This window comes from Coregonus lavaretus (genome assembly GCF_964263955.1).
Source record: "Coregonus lavaretus genome assembly, contig: SUPER_36_unloc_1, whole genome shotgun sequence".
Taxonomy (NCBI): Eukaryota; Metazoa; Chordata; class Actinopteri; order Salmoniformes; family Salmonidae; genus Coregonus; species Coregonus lavaretus.
In genome coordinates, this window is record NW_028167175.1 from 2,361,246 (window position 1) to 2,379,384 (window position 18,139).

The following is an 18,139-nucleotide window of genomic DNA, read 5'->3' on the forward strand; positions in this document are numbered from 1 at the left end:
ATGTTACAAGTTGCACCTGTAGTTGAATTGGCCGAGGCTGTCATGATTGAGTTGAATGATGTTTTCTAGCCCTTTGGGGGCTAAATGATAATGTTTTAGACTTATTCACAACACCCTAATGTTTCCCAGGGTTCTCCAAGAAGTACAAATTCATCTGTAGAAGGGGGAAAAGAAGGTGAGACATAGTTTGAGTCTTCATAAGAAAAGTGACAAATGTTCTGTGAGAGATACCACTCACAGCTCTGTTGACTGGGGAGGAAGCACCACAGAGTCAATCATGTTTCTTGTCTCATCTCTTTCCTAGTGATCCGTCACCATGAGTACGGACGCGGAGATGCAAATCTACGGCAAGGCTGCCATATACCTCCGTAAGCCTGAGAAGGAGAGGATGGAGGCACAAACCGCACCGTTTGATTCAAAGAACGCCTGCTATGTGGCAGACACCAAGGAGCTGTACCTTAAGGGTCTGGTCACTGCAAGGGCTGATGGGAAGTGTACTGTAACAGTCACGAATCCTGACGGCACTAAGGACGTAAGCCTGATTTGAAAAGTATTCAAGTTTGTGCAGTAACTATTTTTCTTTTTTTTTAATGAAATCAGTAACAAAAGATTGATTAAGAAGCATTTCTTAGTTTTTTTGTAAGCAGAATATAACCTTCAAACACATAATTTCTATCACTGCTAATTAAAAATAGCATGGAATTTTCTATATTGACTAGTTAAGTATCACCATGTATGTGTCAGTGGTTGATAACAAAGTAGTTGGATTAGATGGGGGTATGCATTATTTTTTTTTTAAAGAAGCATTCAGTCATGTCCTGTTTGATCTGTGTATAATCTAGATTTCTGACTGTTTCAGGAAGGAAAAGAGTTCAAAGAAGCAGACGTCTACCAGATGAACCCCCCTAAGTACGACAAGATTGAGGACATGGCCATGATGACCTACCTGAATGAAGCCTCTGTGTTGTATAACCTCAAAGAGCGTTATGCAGCATGGATGATCTATGTAAGATACCTGCATAAACACACACACACACACATGAACATGAGAAACACACACATACAGTACTACACATAAATGAATGGTAGAAACCAAAACATACCAATACAGTAGACCTACATTAGTATACCATAGTACACCTACATCCTCACATAAATCCAGGTAAAAGTCAATCTGATTGAGCTAATCCCCTAATTTAGTTGAATCCCTTTCATCCAGACCTACTCTGGGCTCTTCTGTGCCACGGTGAACCCCTACAAGTGGCTTCCTGTGTACGACATGGAGGTTGTCAACGCCTACAGAGGGAAGAAGAGGATGGAGGCTCCACCCCATATCTTCTCCGTCTCTGACAACGCCTTTCAGTTCATGCAGATTGGTATGCGCTCTCATGGATGAATGGATGTCCATACGTGTTTATGGCTGGATGGATGGATGCATGGACGGAAGTTAAAATATGCTTTAGAGAGGTATCTACTGTTTTCAAGTCTAGGTTAGAACAGTTTGCTGGGAATATCTGATTTTTAGTTGCCTTGAATGGAAAATGTTCCAAAATGAAATTCATGATGATGCTATGAATTCAATAAAGTACCCATAATGTTGCTTGAGTGTGATAAGCAATATGTTTTTTGGTTACAGACCAGGAGAACCAGTCCGTCCTGATTACGTAAGTTCTTTACTAACATTTCACTTGAGAAAGTGTTTCTGCTGCAATATGTTGGGTCTCTTGGGTGTGATGAAAATACATGACATTATGAATGGATTAGGCTATGCACAGGAATGAGTCGATGAGTGGGGATATTTTTTAATTTATGTAAGAAAACAGTGTATTTTTAAGTGTTATTTCTTAGTGAACGCCAATCTGACATTCAAACATGTGACTAAAACCCCTCTTTCTCTGTCATATTAACCAGTGGAGAATCCGGTGCAGGAAAGACTGTCAACACCAAGCGTGTCATCCAGTACTTCGCCACCATTGCAGTTTCTGGTGTCAAGAAGGAAGTTGACCCCAGCAAAATGCAGGTAGGTTTTACCTTTCTAACACATTTCAGTTTGGTGGGCTGTGTTCAAGCGATTGAGAAAAACTAACTTTACCAGTTTCTGAGCAACTTGTGTTTGTCTCAATCAGGGGTCTCTTGAGGATCAGATCATTGCAGCTAACCCTCTGCTGGAGGCTTACGGTAATGCCAAGACAGTGAGGAACGACAACTCGTCTCGCTTTGTAAGTACGAAGGGCATACTGTGAAAGTTACCTTAGATTGGAAACATTTATTTCAGTAGTTCCCTTTTGTTATATCAATAGATGTCCAACATTCTGTAACAATTAAAGGGTCTATCAAGGTAAAATGATAGATTTATTTAGTTGACCTATTTCTAACCCCCATGCTCTACTATAGGGTAAATTCATCAGGATTCACTTCCAAGGTAGCAAACTGGCTAAAGCTGACATTGAGACCTGTGAGTTGATTTAGATTTTTTTTTCAATGCTTTACTAAATTCACACAGATTTTTTTTGGGAGATCATAATTATCTAATTATCTCTCTCTCTCTCTCTCTCTCTCTCTCTCTCTCTCTCTCTCTCTCTCTCTCTCTCTCTCTCTCTCTCTCTCTCTCTCTCTCTCTCTCTCTCTCTCTCTCACACTCTCACTCTTTGTGTCAATCGCTCTCTCTTTCTCTCTCAGACCTGCTAGAGAAGTCCAGAGTGTCCTTCCAGCTTCCGGATGAGAGAGGCTACCACATCTTCTTCCAGATGATGACCAATCACAAACCTGATATTATTGGTAAGGCAAAGTAGAGGTTCAGGGGGGAATTTTTCCTACCTCCATGGAACTTATCACAAATGTTCATAGTCCACACTATTAATACTATTACAATGAGAACATCCATGGTAACAAGGCATCTAGATATGGGTCAGGTCTTTGGGAAATATCTATCGAGTAATGGACTGTGATGCACTAGTCCACGAGTCTCAGTCCCCTCTTTTTGATGCTATTTATTATATACTACATGTATCCTTGCGTCCATCTATTGAGTAAAGGAGGGAGAGATACTGTAAAGGTAGGACAGTCACAATTCTAAGAGATTTCACTGACAAGACATTCTCTGTTGTCCATAGAAATGTCGCTCATCACCACCAACCCTTACGACTTCCCCATGTGCAGCCAAGGTCAGATCACTGTGGCCAGCATCAACGACAAGGAAGAGCTGGATGCCACAGACGTGAGTCAAACAAAGGGCTAATCATATTCTATATTTGGAATGGGTAGGACCACCATACACACTAAATGCACTGTTCAATTCCAACTTGGTGGCAGATGGGAATTTTCATGTATTTTGTTTTGTTTTATTCTAAATGCCTTATTGTTAGTTATGCATGTGCCTCAGGGCATTCTTCATGCCTTCACACTTCGCCTTGAGGCACATACTGTACATGTAAGACATCCACAAGAGAGCACCACTAAATGCCCTGTGGAACTGTGTAAAATAGAGGTTGACGCGGGAGTGAAAATTCATTCCTTTCCCATCTTGTCCTGTCAATGTTTTTCCCGAGAAAAAATCACTCCCGTCCGCTCATTTTTTGCGCGCAGAAATACAGTATGTAGGCTATTGTGTTTGTTTAGGAAGTATGTAAAATAATTTCAGTAATGCAATATGCGACTTTGATTGTCTTACGTATCTTAGTTAAATGCACTGACTGTATGCCTAAACCTCTCTGGATAAGAGCATATTTTAAATGACCTAAAGGTAGATTGATTAAAGCTGGAGGATGAGGACAGACACCTGGAGCCTACAGCTGAGCACTGCGCACATGAGCATTTACAATACATTTACATTTTACAACATGAACATAACAAATAAACCTGAGCGGCATTACTGCATAAGTCAATACATTTTTATTTCACTCTTCACCTCAGATTGCATGGGTTTAGTTAAATACACGAACAATTGGGCTTGACTATAAAGTTGTTGGGAGTAGAGCAGCTGTGCGCTTCATGCCGCTTGCCCCGCTCTCCGGTTGGTAGCCTATTTGATTAAACCGCAACATTTTTTTTTTTTTTTACAAGCAGTGATCTAGCTTCCTTCATTGTCAGAGACAACTCCATCAAATTGAACTAAAACATAGCTCTTTCCTTGGCTTTAATGTTAATGTTAGTGATGGGACCTTGGCTGCAACAAGACGTTGCAATTTCTCTATTGAAGGCTTCATCATTTAGCCTACTAACTTAGGTTGGCATCCGAGGTAGCCTAGTGACTGGCTACAACTGGAGCGAGGGGCGAGAGTGAGCGGACAGAAGCTGGAGGGGGAAATTACAATATATTTATTTGTATTAAGTAAACTATATTAGGCCTAGCCTACACATTTTTTTTATTTTTATGAAATGCCCCACACATGACATATTTCCACCCCAAAAAAGTATGTTTACAACGATTAATGTACTGCATGTTCCTGTGGACTGTAGATCCTGTCCGAACTTTGATTCTAGAACTCCGAATCCTGCCAGAATCCCGTGGGACCCGCAAGAACCGCGGGAGTCCTATTCCCGTGTCAACCTCTAGTGTTAAAACTCATTTTGTGCTGCCAACTGCTAGTGTGTTGGCCAAGTGTAATCATGTGGATCTGAGAAGCAGGTCAAATATATCCATGCGATTTGTTCTGGTGAGAGCACAGAACTGTAGTGGACTGTAAGTGAGCAAACTACCGTTCAGTTCATCACTGTTGTACTTCCTGTCTAATACCAGGATGCCATTACAATCCTGGGCTTCAGTAATGATGAGAAAAATAGCATCTACAAGCTGACAGGAGCTGTATTGCACCATGGCAACTTGAAATTCAAGCAGAAACAGCGTGAGGAGCAGGCCGAGCCAGACGGCACAGAGGGTGAGTCCCACTCATAGATATACAATATGTAAAGAATTAGTCCCATTCCCAGTCCCACTCATATATATACAATATGTAAAGCATTAGGCCCATTCCCAGTCCCACTCATAGATATACAATATGTAAAGCATTAGTCCCATTCCCAGTCCCACTCATAGATATACAATATGTAAGACAGACAGCGCCTCATCAAAGTCCGGCAGGAGCTCATTTATGGAGACCAAATTCCAACCTCCAGAAATGATTTGAAATGATGGATGTGGGTTCAAATCAAAACCTAACCCATAACAAAGTTGGCCAAACCCTTTTGTCAGTGTGACATCAGAATCAAGTGATCTGTTGTTGTTGGTTCTCTCTCCAGTGTCTGATAAAATCGGCTACCTGCTGGGCCTGAACTCAGCTGAGATGTTGAAGGCCCTCTGCTATCCCAGAGTGAAGGTCGGCAACGAGTATGTGACCAAGGGACAGACTGTGCCTCAGGTAAGGCGGCCAAACACAGCATCTACAATTTTCTGAGCACCAGAAATATTTTGGTGATTAGTGCGTTGCTTGTTTTGAATAGTGATGTCTTCTCACCTTCTCACTATACATGGTCAATGTCTCATGTATTCATTTGAGGTATTATCATTGCAGGTTAATAACTCAGTCTCGGCTCTGGCCAAGTCCATCTACGAGAGGATGTTCTTGTGGATGGTCATCCGTATCAACGAGATGTTGGACACCAAGAATCCAAGGCAGTTCTATATCGGTGTGCTTGACATTGCCGGGTTTGAGATCTTTGATGTGAGTATGAGACCAGAACAAGACAATTAGTTGTGATTGAGATGGATTACAGCCCTGTATGATGAAATGATCCCTTTTGAAATTCCATCAACAGTACAACAGCATGGAGCAGCTGTGCATCAACTTCACCAATGAGAAACTGCAACAGTTTTTCAACCACACCATGTTCGTCCTTGAACAAGAGGAGTACAAGAAGGAGGGAATCGTCTGGGCCTTCATTGACTTCGGCATGGACTTGGCTGCCTGCATTGAGCTTATTGAGAAGGTAAACTGTCTGTTAGGATTGTAATGGACCACAACAGCAAAAGCTCATAGAGAGCGCTGTGTGAGATATTATCACAGGGGTAGAACGTATCTGACTGTTGAGAACTCTGTATCCTATTATGTGCCCCTAAATGAATATAATCGTATAATAGCATGTTTTCTAAAATAATAAATGTGATCCTAAATGTAAATATCACTAATTTGATATACATCTCTTTTCGTAAAGCCATTGGGAATCTTCTCCATCCTTGAAGAGGAGTGCATGTTCCCCAAGTCTTCAGACACTACCTTCAAGGACAAGCTGTACGCCCAACATCTTGGCAAAACCAAGGCGTTTGAGAAGCCCAAGCCTGCTAAAGGCAAGGCAGAGGCCCACTTCTCCCTGGTGCACTACGCCGGCACGGTGGACTACAACATCACTGGCTGGCTGGAGAAGAACAAGGACCCCCTGAACGACTCAGTTCTTCAGCTGTACGGGAAGTCCTCAGTCAAACTTATGGCTACCCTGTATGTCGCTGCCCCACCTGAGGGTAAGACTAGCATCACATTAAAATATTTAATTTAGCATTAGTTACAACATTTTCTTTCAAGTCTTTGAATGTATCACGATTTCTCTGGGTTATTCACTTGGTTAATTTACTCATACAATAGGTGTTATTTTACACAATCTCATTGGCAGCATTTGCATTAAGATACGTGTGAAGTTAACCTGATATTCTCTAATTTAGAATCATATATCACTTTTCCCCATTTTAACAGATACAACCAAGAAAGGGGGCAAGAAGAAGGGTGGTTCCATGCAGACTGTGTCCTCCCAGTTCAGGGTGAGCTTTTAAAATGTGTATATTCAGGCTTTCTAAAGGTGCATTGATTATCAGAAATGATTTCTGAAAAAATGGTTTGTAACCCTCTTACAGGAGAACTTACATAAGCTGATGACCAACTTGAGGAGCACTCATCCTCACTTTGTGCGCTGCCTGATCCCCAACGAGTCAAAGACTCCAGGTACAAGAACTATTGAGTTAAATATGACATATTATCAGTACAGTATCAGTAACCTTAACGAACCAATCTTTAACCTGTTAATGAGACTTGGTTTGTGTTTCCAGGTCTGATGGAGAACTTCCTGGTTATCCACCAGCTCAGGTGTAATGGTGTTCTAGAAGGTATCAGGATCTGCAGAAAGGGCTTCCCCAGCAGAATCATCTATGCTGACTTCAAGCAGAGGTACACACACACAAACACAAATGCACACACACGTACACACACACACGCACTCTCGCACGTAACACGCACACACGCACACACACACACACACAAACACACACACACAACCACAAGAAGATCTGCTCTAAGGGTTTTCCCAGCATCAGAATAGGCTTCTCTTTAACGTAATATAACCAACCTATTACGACTTGACATTTACTACATGTCTCCTCCTTCAGGTACAAAGTACTGAATGCCAGTGTCATCCCCGAGGGCCAGTTCATGGACAACAAGAAGGCTTCTGAGAAGCTGCTTGGGTCCATTGATGTGAATCATGAGGATTACAAGTTTGGACACACCAAGGTCAGTCAAATACCCCCAGCAAAAGCTAACAATAAAACACAACCTCAATGATAATATAAATTCTAACCATTCAATGTCTCTCCAGTGGATACATTCATCTTTTTATTATTTCTTAAAAATTTGAAAAAACATTGATTTCAATTAATTATCATGTGCATTGTGTCAGAGTGGTGTGGCTGCTGTTATCTGTATCAGTGTACATTATTCATCTACAACTGTAAAATAACTTACAACTTATAAACAACCTATCCCATGGTTTGTTTGTAAGCATTGCAATGTTTATGTTGGTGAAATCAATCTAGTGGCGTTGTTCCTCTCTTTTGATTCAACCCTTTCTATCTGTAACCATCTGACAGAGGTTCCATAATTGACCATGTTTACCTGTGTCAGGTGTTCTTCAAAGCCGGTCTGCTGGGTGTCCTTGAGGAGATGAGAGATGAGAAGCTGGCCTCCCTGGTCGGCATGGTCCAGGCTCTCAGCCGTGGATTCCTCATGAGGAGAGAGTTCACCAAGATGATGGAGAGGAGGTGAGGAATAGTAGACAACTTGGCAAAGAATTCTGTCAACCACCTGTATGTAAAGCATTATGATTACAGACTGTATATGCTGTGAGTTGTTCACTATGAGAAAGTATGTTATAATATTCTATTAAAGCAGCAGATTGGGATTTAGCAAGCTGTTCAATTGTTATTTAAATTAGTGATATTTACCCATTCATTCTTGAAGAATATGAAATGCCTCATGATCTTAGCATTACCTGTCAGTCATTTTACCTAGAGAGCTGTCTATACATTTAAGAGGGATTACAGTTCCCTAACCCCATTCCTCAGCTGTTTGCAAAAAGTGGTGGTGTCCCCATTTCGTTCTTCGAATCTCAGAATGTAGCTTTAAAGACGTCATCCAATGATTTTTTAAACTTTTCCTGTTCAACAGAACTGGGAATGCCCTACTCTTTGAAGTTTGCATTTGTGTCTAAAACACAATATTTTCCTTAAAACATATATTTTTACCCTTTAGTGTGTGTACTTTACTGTATTTATACTTGGGATATCGCTTTTCCACAGGAAAAGTTCAAAAAATACTGGAGGAGTTCTTTAAGCATGCCACTCACCATGTCACTCACCATGCCACTCACCATGCCACTCACCATGCCACTCACCATGCCACTCACCATGCCACTCACCATGCCACTCAGCATGCCACTCACCATGCCACTCACCATGCCACTCACCATGCCACTCACCATGCCACTCACCATGCCACTCACCATGCCACTCCATCCTTTCTGTCGACCAGAGATTCAGTCTTCACCATCCAGTACAACATCCGCTCATTCATGAATGTGAAAACCTGGCCATGGATGAAGGTGTACTTCAAGATCAAGCCCCTGCTGAAGACCGCAGAGACTGAGAAGGAGCTGGCCAACATGAAGGAGAACTATGAGAAGATGCAGACGGACCTGGCCAAGGCTCTGGCCAAGAAGAAGGAGTTGGAGGAGAAGATGGTGGCCATGGTGCAGGAGAAGAATGACCTGGCGCTTCAAGTCGCATCTGTGAGTGAGCGACGACACTCATAAGAGCCCATTTACACACACATGAACACAGACACGAACACAATCACACACACATCTGCACATATGAACACACGCACACTGTGGTTATCTCAATTTTTTTTATTGCCCATGGTATATATTTATATTTCATGCATTTAAATGCATTTGCTCTGACCTATTTGACCAAATTAAGTCTATATTTTGATACACAAAGTGAGGCCACTGATTTTTTTCTCCTGCTCTGAAACCAGGATTCAGAGAATCTGAACGATGCTGAGGAAAGGTGCGAGGGGCTCATCAAGAGCAAGATCCAGCTGGAGGCCAAACTCAAAGAGACGACCGAGAGGCTGGAGGATGAGGAGGAGATGAATGCTGAGTTGACTGCCAAGAAGAGGAAGCTGGAGGATGAGTGCTCTGAGCTGAAGAAGGACATTGATGACCTGGAGCTCACCCTGGCCAAAGTGGAGAAGGAGAAGCACGCCACTGAAAACAAGGTTTCGTAGACAGTCTAACCAAACAATAATCCAAACAATAATCAACTCAAAACAGAAAAGGAATTCAAGTTTTTTTGTGGGTGCTGTAAAAACTACGACACAAAATATTGTAATTTCATTTGTGGTGTTATCCACACATTCATTACATGTTCTGTTCCCCCCTCCTTTATGACTTCCCCTCAATACACTGGCATGGAGTACAATGCCATCTAGTGATGAATCTATAGTACAGCACTTGTTGACACATTTCTAAGATCAATTAAACTAATTATCCTATTTATGGTGAAGTACCCAAAGACTCATTTTGTTGTTGCCGTTATCAGGTTAAAAACCTGACAGAGGAGATGGCGTCTGTGGATGAGAGTGTTGCCAAGCTGACCAAGGAGAAGAAAGCCCTCCAAGAGGCCCACCAGCAGACACTGGACGACCTGCAGGCAGAGGAAGACAAAGTCAACACTCTGACCAAGGCCAAGACCAAGCTGGAACAGCAAGTGGACGACGTGAGTGGAGTTTGACATTTTGGCCATGATAGTATGTAAGATGATATTATCTTCAATTGTTTAGATTTGACCAATATATGTGTATTTTTTATTTTGTAGCTTGAGGGTTCTCTGGAGCAAGAGAAGAAGCTCCGTATGGACCTTGAGAGAGCCAAGAGAAAGCTGGAGGGAGATCTGAAACTGGCCCAGGAGTCCATAATGGACCTGGAGAATGACAAGCAGCAGTCTGATGAGAAAATCAAGAAGTAAACACAAATCAATTACCACAGTATTACCTGCCATCTTGATCAAAATAATGGTTGTTATTGGCTCATTCTTGTAATTATGAATTTGTATGTGATTCTTAAAAGCAAAGTGAATGGTAATATAGGCTCCCTTTACACTATCTAACCAAATCGAACTTTGCAATCAATGTGTTTGTGTTTGTTAGGAAGGAGTTTGAGACCACCCAGCTCCTCAGCAAGATTGAGGATGAGCAGTCTCTGGGAGCTCAGCTGCAGAAGAAGATCAAGGAACTCCAGGTACAGTACAGGATCTAACCTCCAGGACAGGAAAGCACACACCTGAATCATTTCCTGAAAAAAATGGACACATTTCTTCTGGAAGCTTCTGACGGCTCAGTAAGATGGAAGATGGTGCTTCATGATGGTGCTTCTTTCTATGGAAAGATGGTGCTTCTTACCAGTGTTAGTTCCGCCCTTGGGACACTGTCTAATGAATATAGTAAATATGTTAGTGTAACTGGCTATGTATTAACACATTTATGCTAAATATACTGTACATACTATTATTATGTAGTGAGGTTCAATTGTTTCAACTGTATTGTAGTGTTCATCCCCCCTGCTCCTGCCCCCTGTTCTAGGCTCGTATTGAGGAGCTGGAGGAGGAAATTGAGGCTGAGCGTGCTGCCAGGGCTAAGGTTGAGAAGCAGAGGGCCGATCTCTCCAGGGAACTTGAGGAGATCAGCGAGAGGCTGGAGGAGGCCGGAGGCGCCACTGCTGCTCAGATTGAGATGAACAAGAAGCGCGAGGCTGAGTTCCAGAAGCTGCGTCGTGATCTTGAAGAGTCCACCCTGCAGCATGAGGCCACAGCCGCCGCTCTGCGCAAGAAGCAGGCCGACAGTGTGGCTGAGCTCGGGGAGCAGATCGACAACCTGCAGCGCGTCAAGCAGAAGCTGGAGAAGGAGAAGAGTGAGTACAAGATGGAGATTGATGACCTCTCTAGCAACATGGAGGCTGTCGCCAAGGCTAAGGTGAGTAGTGATGTTTTGGTCAAGCAGTGTTGAGGAGGGTCAGCTACATTACCATTCAAGTAAACTGAAGTTGACAGGAGTCCCATATGTTTCACTAACAGGGCAATCTGGAGAAGATGTGCCGAACTCTTGAGGACCAGCTGAGCGAGATCAAGACTAAGAATGATGAGAATGCTCGCCAGGTCAACGACATCAGCGGACAGAGGGCCAGACTCCTGACAGAAAATGGTACCATCAACAATGAACAACAAACCAAACCAATGTAGTTCACCTCAGTAGTAAACAATAACATGTGTTGGGGGCTGTAAATCCAGTCCACATAGTTTCTGCCCTACGATACCTCAAATACATTTTCAATCTTCGAGAACAGAGACCCTATTAACAAGAGGTCACTCTTTCCCTGCAGGTGAGTTTGGCCGCCAGCTGGAGGAGAAGGAAGCCCTGGTGTCTCAGCTGACCAGAGGCAAACAGGCCTTCACCCAGCAGGTGGAGGAGCTGAAGAGGGCGATTGAGGAGGAGGTCAAGGTAAAGGACCCAAAATGGAAACCACCCACCACAATTTAGAGCTCTATATACATATAGATGGTGACTACGCCACCCTCAGAGACTTCTACTGCCATTTGTTTTACTCTCTATCTAATCTCTCTTTGTCTTTGTCTTTCTTTCTTTCTCAGGCTAAAAATGCACTGGCCCACGGTGTCCAGTCTGCCCGCCATGACTGTGACCTCCTGAGAGAGCAGTTTGAGGAGGAGCAGGAGGCCAAGGCAGAGCTGCAGCGCGGCATGTCTAAGGCCAACAGTGAGGTGGCTCAGTGGAGGACTAAGTATGAAACTGATGCCATCCAGCGCACAGAGGAGCTGGAGGAGGCCAAGTGAGTTGCACGCAGTAGCAAAAACTCAAATAAATGGTGTGGATGGTGTGGATGGTAGGAGGCTCTGAGAAAATGTTATGTCAATATGTAGTGCAACATTTGTTTCACAACAAATTGCTCACCATAACACCACCTTCTGTTGTCCAACAGGAAGAAACTGGCCCAGCGTCTGCAGGAGGCTGAGGAGACCATTGAGGCGACCAACTCAAAGTGCGCCTCCCTGGAGAAGACCAAGCAGAGACTGCAGGGAGAGGTGGAGGACCTCATGATTGACGTTGAGAGAGCCAACGCAATGGCCGCCAACCTTGACAAGAAGCAGAGGAACTTTGACAAGGTGAACATTTATAAACCTCCCTCTAGGTGATATTTTCTGTCTGCTATTTGATCAGTTGTAGTATAATTGTAGCATATTTCTGAATCAAAACTCTCCATCAATGAGTTCTACTGAAAATCCCATGTATTTCCCTAGGTTCTGGCAGAGTGGAAGCAGAAGTATGAGGAGGGTCAGGCTGAGCTGGAAGGAGCTCAGAAGGAGGCTCGCTCTATGAGCACTGAACTCTTCAAGATGAAGAACTCCTACGAGGAGGCTCTGGATCATCTGGAGACTCTGAAGAGAGAGAACAAGAACCTGCAACGTGAGCATTTGACAGCAGTTCTATTTGACTGATGTTTGACTAGTGTTTGAAAATGGAATTAACTGTAATCATCAACATTATATCAAAATTACTATTAAACCGTCTCATGTAAAGTATAAAATATACTTTTTGGGAACATGTAATTGGTATTCCTTTGAACCACCCAAGGATGTGGGGGGCAATTAGATTAGCAAGACAGTATGAAGTGCTGTTAATGAATTAACTGTTATTATGATTCAATATAAACTTCAGTGATATCCGCTGAAAATCTCCCAAGTCTAAACAGCTCCTATGTTTGTGTGTGCAGAGGAGATCTCTGACCTGACTGAGCAGATCGGAGAGACTGGCAAGAGCATCCATGAGCTGGAGAAGGCCAAGAAGACCGTGGAGACAGAGAAGTCTGAGATCCAGACCGCTCTGGAGGAGGCTGAGGTACAAACTACAGCTGTTTGATAGGAAAAGCAGTGTTACACAAGCCAATGCCAGCTACAGTCTAACGCTCCCCTTTATTGGTGTTTATTGTAGTCATTTATACAGTATGTAATTCCTTGTGTTATACACATCCAAATGTATTGAGCACAAGCGACCTTTCGCTAAGCCCCGCTCTAACATTGTGGGCAACCAATCGCAGTTCTCCAATGGATAGCAAATGTTTCAAAGACATTGCCAGTGATGGCAGTAGGAAAAACAGACAGTTGTCTTTTTTTTTTTGTTGGTTTAATTGGCTATATAATTGTACAGCTCACCAGGGTTACTTGCTACTTGTTTCCTGAAATGCAGAGCCTGTTCATGGAGTATATTTCGAATCCGATATTATACTTTTGTTACATTGTTTGCTAGCTCAGCTGGTTAGCTAGCTCTGTCTCATAGACCACCAAACGTTGCTAGCTAGCCATGTAAGTTGTTTCCTCGAAATATATACTCATGTACATTGGCTAGCTAAGTTAGTCATGTTATGAATACAACTCCCATCTGCTTTCAACATCAGGATACGATTTGAGCCCACTAGTTAGCTCCAAAAGTTGGCTAGCTAAATTAGTCATGTTATGAGTACAACTCCCATCTGCTTTCAACATCAGGATACGATTTGAGCCCACTAGTTAGCTCCAAAAGTTGGCTAGCTAAGTTAGTCATGTTATGAATACAACTCCCATCTGCTTTCAAACATCAGGATACGATTTGAGCCCACTAGTTAGCTCCAAAAGTTGGCTAGCTAAGTAAGTCATGTTATGAATACAACTCCCATCTGCTTTCAACATCAGGATACGATTTGAGCCCACTAGTCAGCTCCAAAAGTAGTTATACCTTTGACTGCATGCTATGTGAATTCAGAGCCATTCAGTGGCTAGCCACACTACAAAAATACATTTACCAGGATCCCCATGAAGCAGCTCTAATGACAGTACCACAACATACCTGAGGGGAAGTGGTTCATTTAATTGTGTATTAAAAACAGAGTTTGAGATCATTGTTTTCTCCACTAGTTAGAATGGGGAATTGGACTTCCCAGGAAAATGTTGTCCGTGGTTGCAACAGTAACCAAGGGGGACGGGGCTTAGTGAAGGGTCAATTCACCTGACTGCTTCTCTTTGTCCAGGGCACACTGGAGCACGAGGAATCCAAGATTCTGCGTGTGCAGCTGGAGCTGAACCAGATCAAGGGTGAGGTGGACAGGAAGATCGCTGAGAAGGACGAGGAGATGGAGCAGATCAAGAGGAACAGCCAAAGGGTGGTTGACTCCATGCAGAGCACCCTGGACTCTGAGGTCAGGAGCAGGAATGACGCCCTGAGGGTGAAGAAGAAGATGGAGGGAGACCTGAACGAGATGGAGATCCAGCTGAGCCACGCCAACAGGCAGGCCGCTGAGGCCCAGAAACAGCTGAGGAACGTCCAGGGACAGCTCAAGGTAAAGGGACTGGGACATCAGGCTCAAAAACCTGATCATGGGGAGGGATTTGTTTGTGAATCAGTAGAAAAGAATAGAACAGAGGAATGGAATAGTGGACTAATATACTGTAGATATTGTGGAAATGTTTACCAATGAACATGCCTATCACCAATCCTATCACCCCTACTTCCACAAGTCTAATGATACTATGTAATTGTGATCCCCAGGATGCCCAATTGCACCTTGATGACGCTGTCCGCCTCTCAGAGGATATGAAGGAGCAGGCAGCCATGGTGGAGCGCAGAAACGGTCTGATGGTGTCTGAAATTGAGGAGCTGAGAGTTGCTCTGGAGCAGACAGAGAGAGGCCGCAAAGTGGCTGAGACTGAGCTGGTTGACGCCAGCGAGCGCGTCGGACTGCTGCACTCCCAGGTACGGGTCAAAATACATTTCTAATTAAACTCAACCAAGCATACCGTTTACACACACATAGAATTTAACAGTGCTTGCTTTTAGATTTTCATAATTTCTGCCTTGTGACTTGTAAGTTCTCTTGAGAGTCAAATAAATGGCCTTGTTTCCTCCTTCAGAACACCAGCCTTCTGAACACCAAGAAGAAGCTGGAGACTGACCTGGTTCAGGTGCAGGGAGAGGTGGACGACATCGTCCAGGAAGCCAGGAACGCAGAGGAGAAGGCCAAGAAGGCCATCACTGACGTGAGTCCTTGAATTACATCAACTAGATTTGTCCCCAAGGGCCAATGGTAGCTGGGCTGGTTAACCTCACCAAAGATCTCAAGGGGGCTTTATGAGTGGTGCCTGTTGGTGCGTAAATTAAACTAAGTACCATTCCAGGCGGCCATGATGGCTGAGGAGCTGAAGAAGGAGCAGGACACCAGCTCTCACCTGGAGAGGATGAAGAAGAACCTGGAGGTCACAGTCAAGGACCTGCAGCACCGCCTGGATGAGGCTGAGAATCTGGCCATGAAGGGAGGCAAGAAGCAGCTCCAGAAACTGGAGTCCAGGGTGAGTTAACAGCAGGGTGGATTGAAAGACAGACTGCTGGAAATGCATGTGATCATATAAAAATACACAGGAGACTGGTTTAATGACTTTTTCTCTCAATAACCCACCTACATAAGGAAAAGTAGTTGTTTTCATTATAGACCCTCTAATTAAAATTGTAAAAGTATATAGGAAGAGACAACAATTGTGCCTCCTTGACTAGCAGAAGAATATACTTCTGTTTTTACAAAGATTTGTTACGTCTGATTTCACCACCTCACATAAATGCCTACCTTTATTTCTTCCACAAAGGTGCGCGAGCTCGAGACTGAGGTGGAGGCCGAGCAGAGAAGAGGTGTAGACGCAGTCAAGGGAGTCCGCAAGTATGAGCGCAGAGTCAAGGAGCTCACTTACCAGGTAAGAAAATGTGCCTTCTTCACACACTAAAGCACACTGGTTTGTGTATTAAACTATGGGGTATTGATTCTTTGATCTTCTCCCACAGACTGAGGAGGATAAGAAGAACGTTGGCAGACTTCAGGACCTGGTAGATAAGCTGCAGTTGAAAGTGAAGGCCTACAAGAGGCAGGCTGAGGAAGCGGTGAGTCACAGACTTAGTCAAATACTCTGAAAGCTTACGTTCCCTAGTAGACATTACAAAACGTCATGTCCAGACAGTTTAGTTGAAGTGTTGCTACTGCACATCAGTCAACAATGACTCAGTTGATAGTGCAAGTAATTGCTGAAGAAATGTATGCACAGTGACTCCTCTGCCTATGTGTTACCAATTTAAAAGAGAGGGGGTTGAATATTATTTAGCTTTGTGCCGGGGGCTGGTCTAGTGGTAGTGCTGCCGCCCCTATATCACATATGTCCCTGGAGGCAGCAGTTTGATCCCCTGTTCCACCACTCACTTTCTCTGCTATATCATCTATCTCCCTATATACATTGCTATCCTAAATATGTCAATAACATTTTTCGGAATATCTTTTAAAAAATTACATGAATTTGCTATCTGAAGCTTCAAACTTTGAATACTGATGTTATGCTCTCCTCTGTTTATCTCACCCAGGAGGAAGCAGCCAATAGCCATATGTCTAAGTTCAGGAAGGTTCAGCATGAGCTGGAGGAGGCTGAGGAGCGTGCTGACATCGCTGAGACTCAGGTCAACAAGCTCAGAGCCAAGACCCGCGACACTGGAAAGGTACAGAACTGCTGCTAAACGTACACTTGACTCAAATATGACCACATCAACACCACCTATGATTCATTCTTCACAGTAGTCAATACTGACATTTTACACTCACTCAAAGGTATTTAAGATCTCTGAAAAACACATTTCAGGACAGGGTTAATATAAAATCTAAATAAAAGATTAATCCAAATTTAGTTGGTTCAAAATCAAAATCAAAGCTGAGCGCTGAGTCTTAAATGCTTTATCCATTATATTATTTCCAGGTGTTCATATATTTATCATGTTCATTAATAATACTGATCCATTATATTCTATCCAAGTCTATCCATATATTTATAATGTTCATTATTAATACTGATCCATTATATTCTATCCAAGTCTATCCATATATTTATCATGTTCATTATTAATACTGATCCATTATATTCTATCCAAGTCTATCCATATATTTATCATGTTCATTATTAATACTGATCCATTATATTCTATCCAAGTCTATCCATATATTTATCATGTTCATTATTAATACTGATCCATTATATTCTATCCAAGTCTGTCCATATATTTATCATGTTCATTATTAATACTGATCCATTATATTCTATCCAAGTCTATCCATATATTTATCATGTTCATTATTAATACTGATCCATTATATTCTATCCAAGTCTATCCATATATTTATCATGTTCATTATTAATACTGATCCATTATATTCTGTATTTCTTCTTACAGGGAAAAGAAGCTGCTGAATAAACAAGACCAAAGTCTTATCAATTTCCTTTGATGCATAAAATATGATTTTCATGGTGAAATGTTGAGCATTGATTAAAAACATGTTGACCTACATAAACTTTCTTTGTGACTGTGTTATGTGAATTATTTAACAAACTATTTTAGTGTCTCTGTGCGTCTCCCAAAAGGTTGTAAGTCTTTTGGGATTTAAGTAACGGCCAGTCCCGGTCTGCATAGTCAGAGATATTTATTCATTGAGAATTCTGCCATCACAATTTCAGAGTCCATCTTTTATACTCATACGTCATACAAAAAGAAATCCCTTCCCTCTGTAGGCGGGCTGTAGTTTTCCACTCTAAAACTGCTCTACTGACCTTCAGTTCACACACACACACATATACACACATGCATACACACATACATACACACACGCACACATATCCTACTCCCTGCTTTACTCAGTTATTGCCGTTCTCACAATATTCTGCACCATGTTTTCATAACAGTTTCTCCCCTCCCTA

The 18,139-nt window shown here is 42.6% G+C and overlaps 1 protein-coding gene across 2 annotated transcripts; it reads left to right on the forward strand.

Annotated features, from left to right (window-relative positions):
- Positions 1-316: 316 nt before the first annotated feature.
- Positions 317-17,639, forward strand: LOC311111076 (myosin heavy chain, fast skeletal muscle-like; the record flags this gene model as incomplete). 2 transcript variants are annotated; one of them, XM_084189073.1, is made up of 39 exons in its annotated part: positions 317-532; positions 860-1,006; positions 1,220-1,376; positions 1,637-1,664; positions 1,912-2,020; positions 2,127-2,219; positions 2,395-2,455; positions 2,680-2,778; positions 3,114-3,217; positions 4,739-4,877; positions 5,239-5,357; positions 5,511-5,660; positions 5,755-5,925; positions 6,151-6,454; positions 6,684-6,748; positions 6,842-6,929; positions 7,034-7,151; positions 7,370-7,493; positions 7,884-8,020; positions 8,790-9,045; positions 9,297-9,539; positions 9,863-10,039; positions 10,139-10,284; positions 10,470-10,560; positions 10,902-11,291; positions 11,393-11,519; positions 11,698-11,816; positions 11,966-12,162; positions 12,313-12,496; positions 12,632-12,797; positions 13,105-13,229; positions 14,395-14,703; positions 14,913-15,116; positions 15,275-15,400; positions 15,539-15,709; positions 16,001-16,105; positions 16,194-16,289; positions 16,761-16,892; positions 17,619-17,639. In XM_084189073.1, the coding sequence occupies 39 exons, from the start codon at positions 317-319 to the stop codon at positions 17,637-17,639; spliced, it is 5,814 nt and encodes a 1,937-aa protein (XP_084045199.1). The 2 variants fall into 2 exon arrangements, with proteins under 2 accessions (XP_084045199.1, XP_084045200.1); XM_084189074.1 differs by having other exon boundaries at positions 872-1,006.
- Between the last annotated feature and the right edge of the window lie 500 nt (positions 17,640-18,139).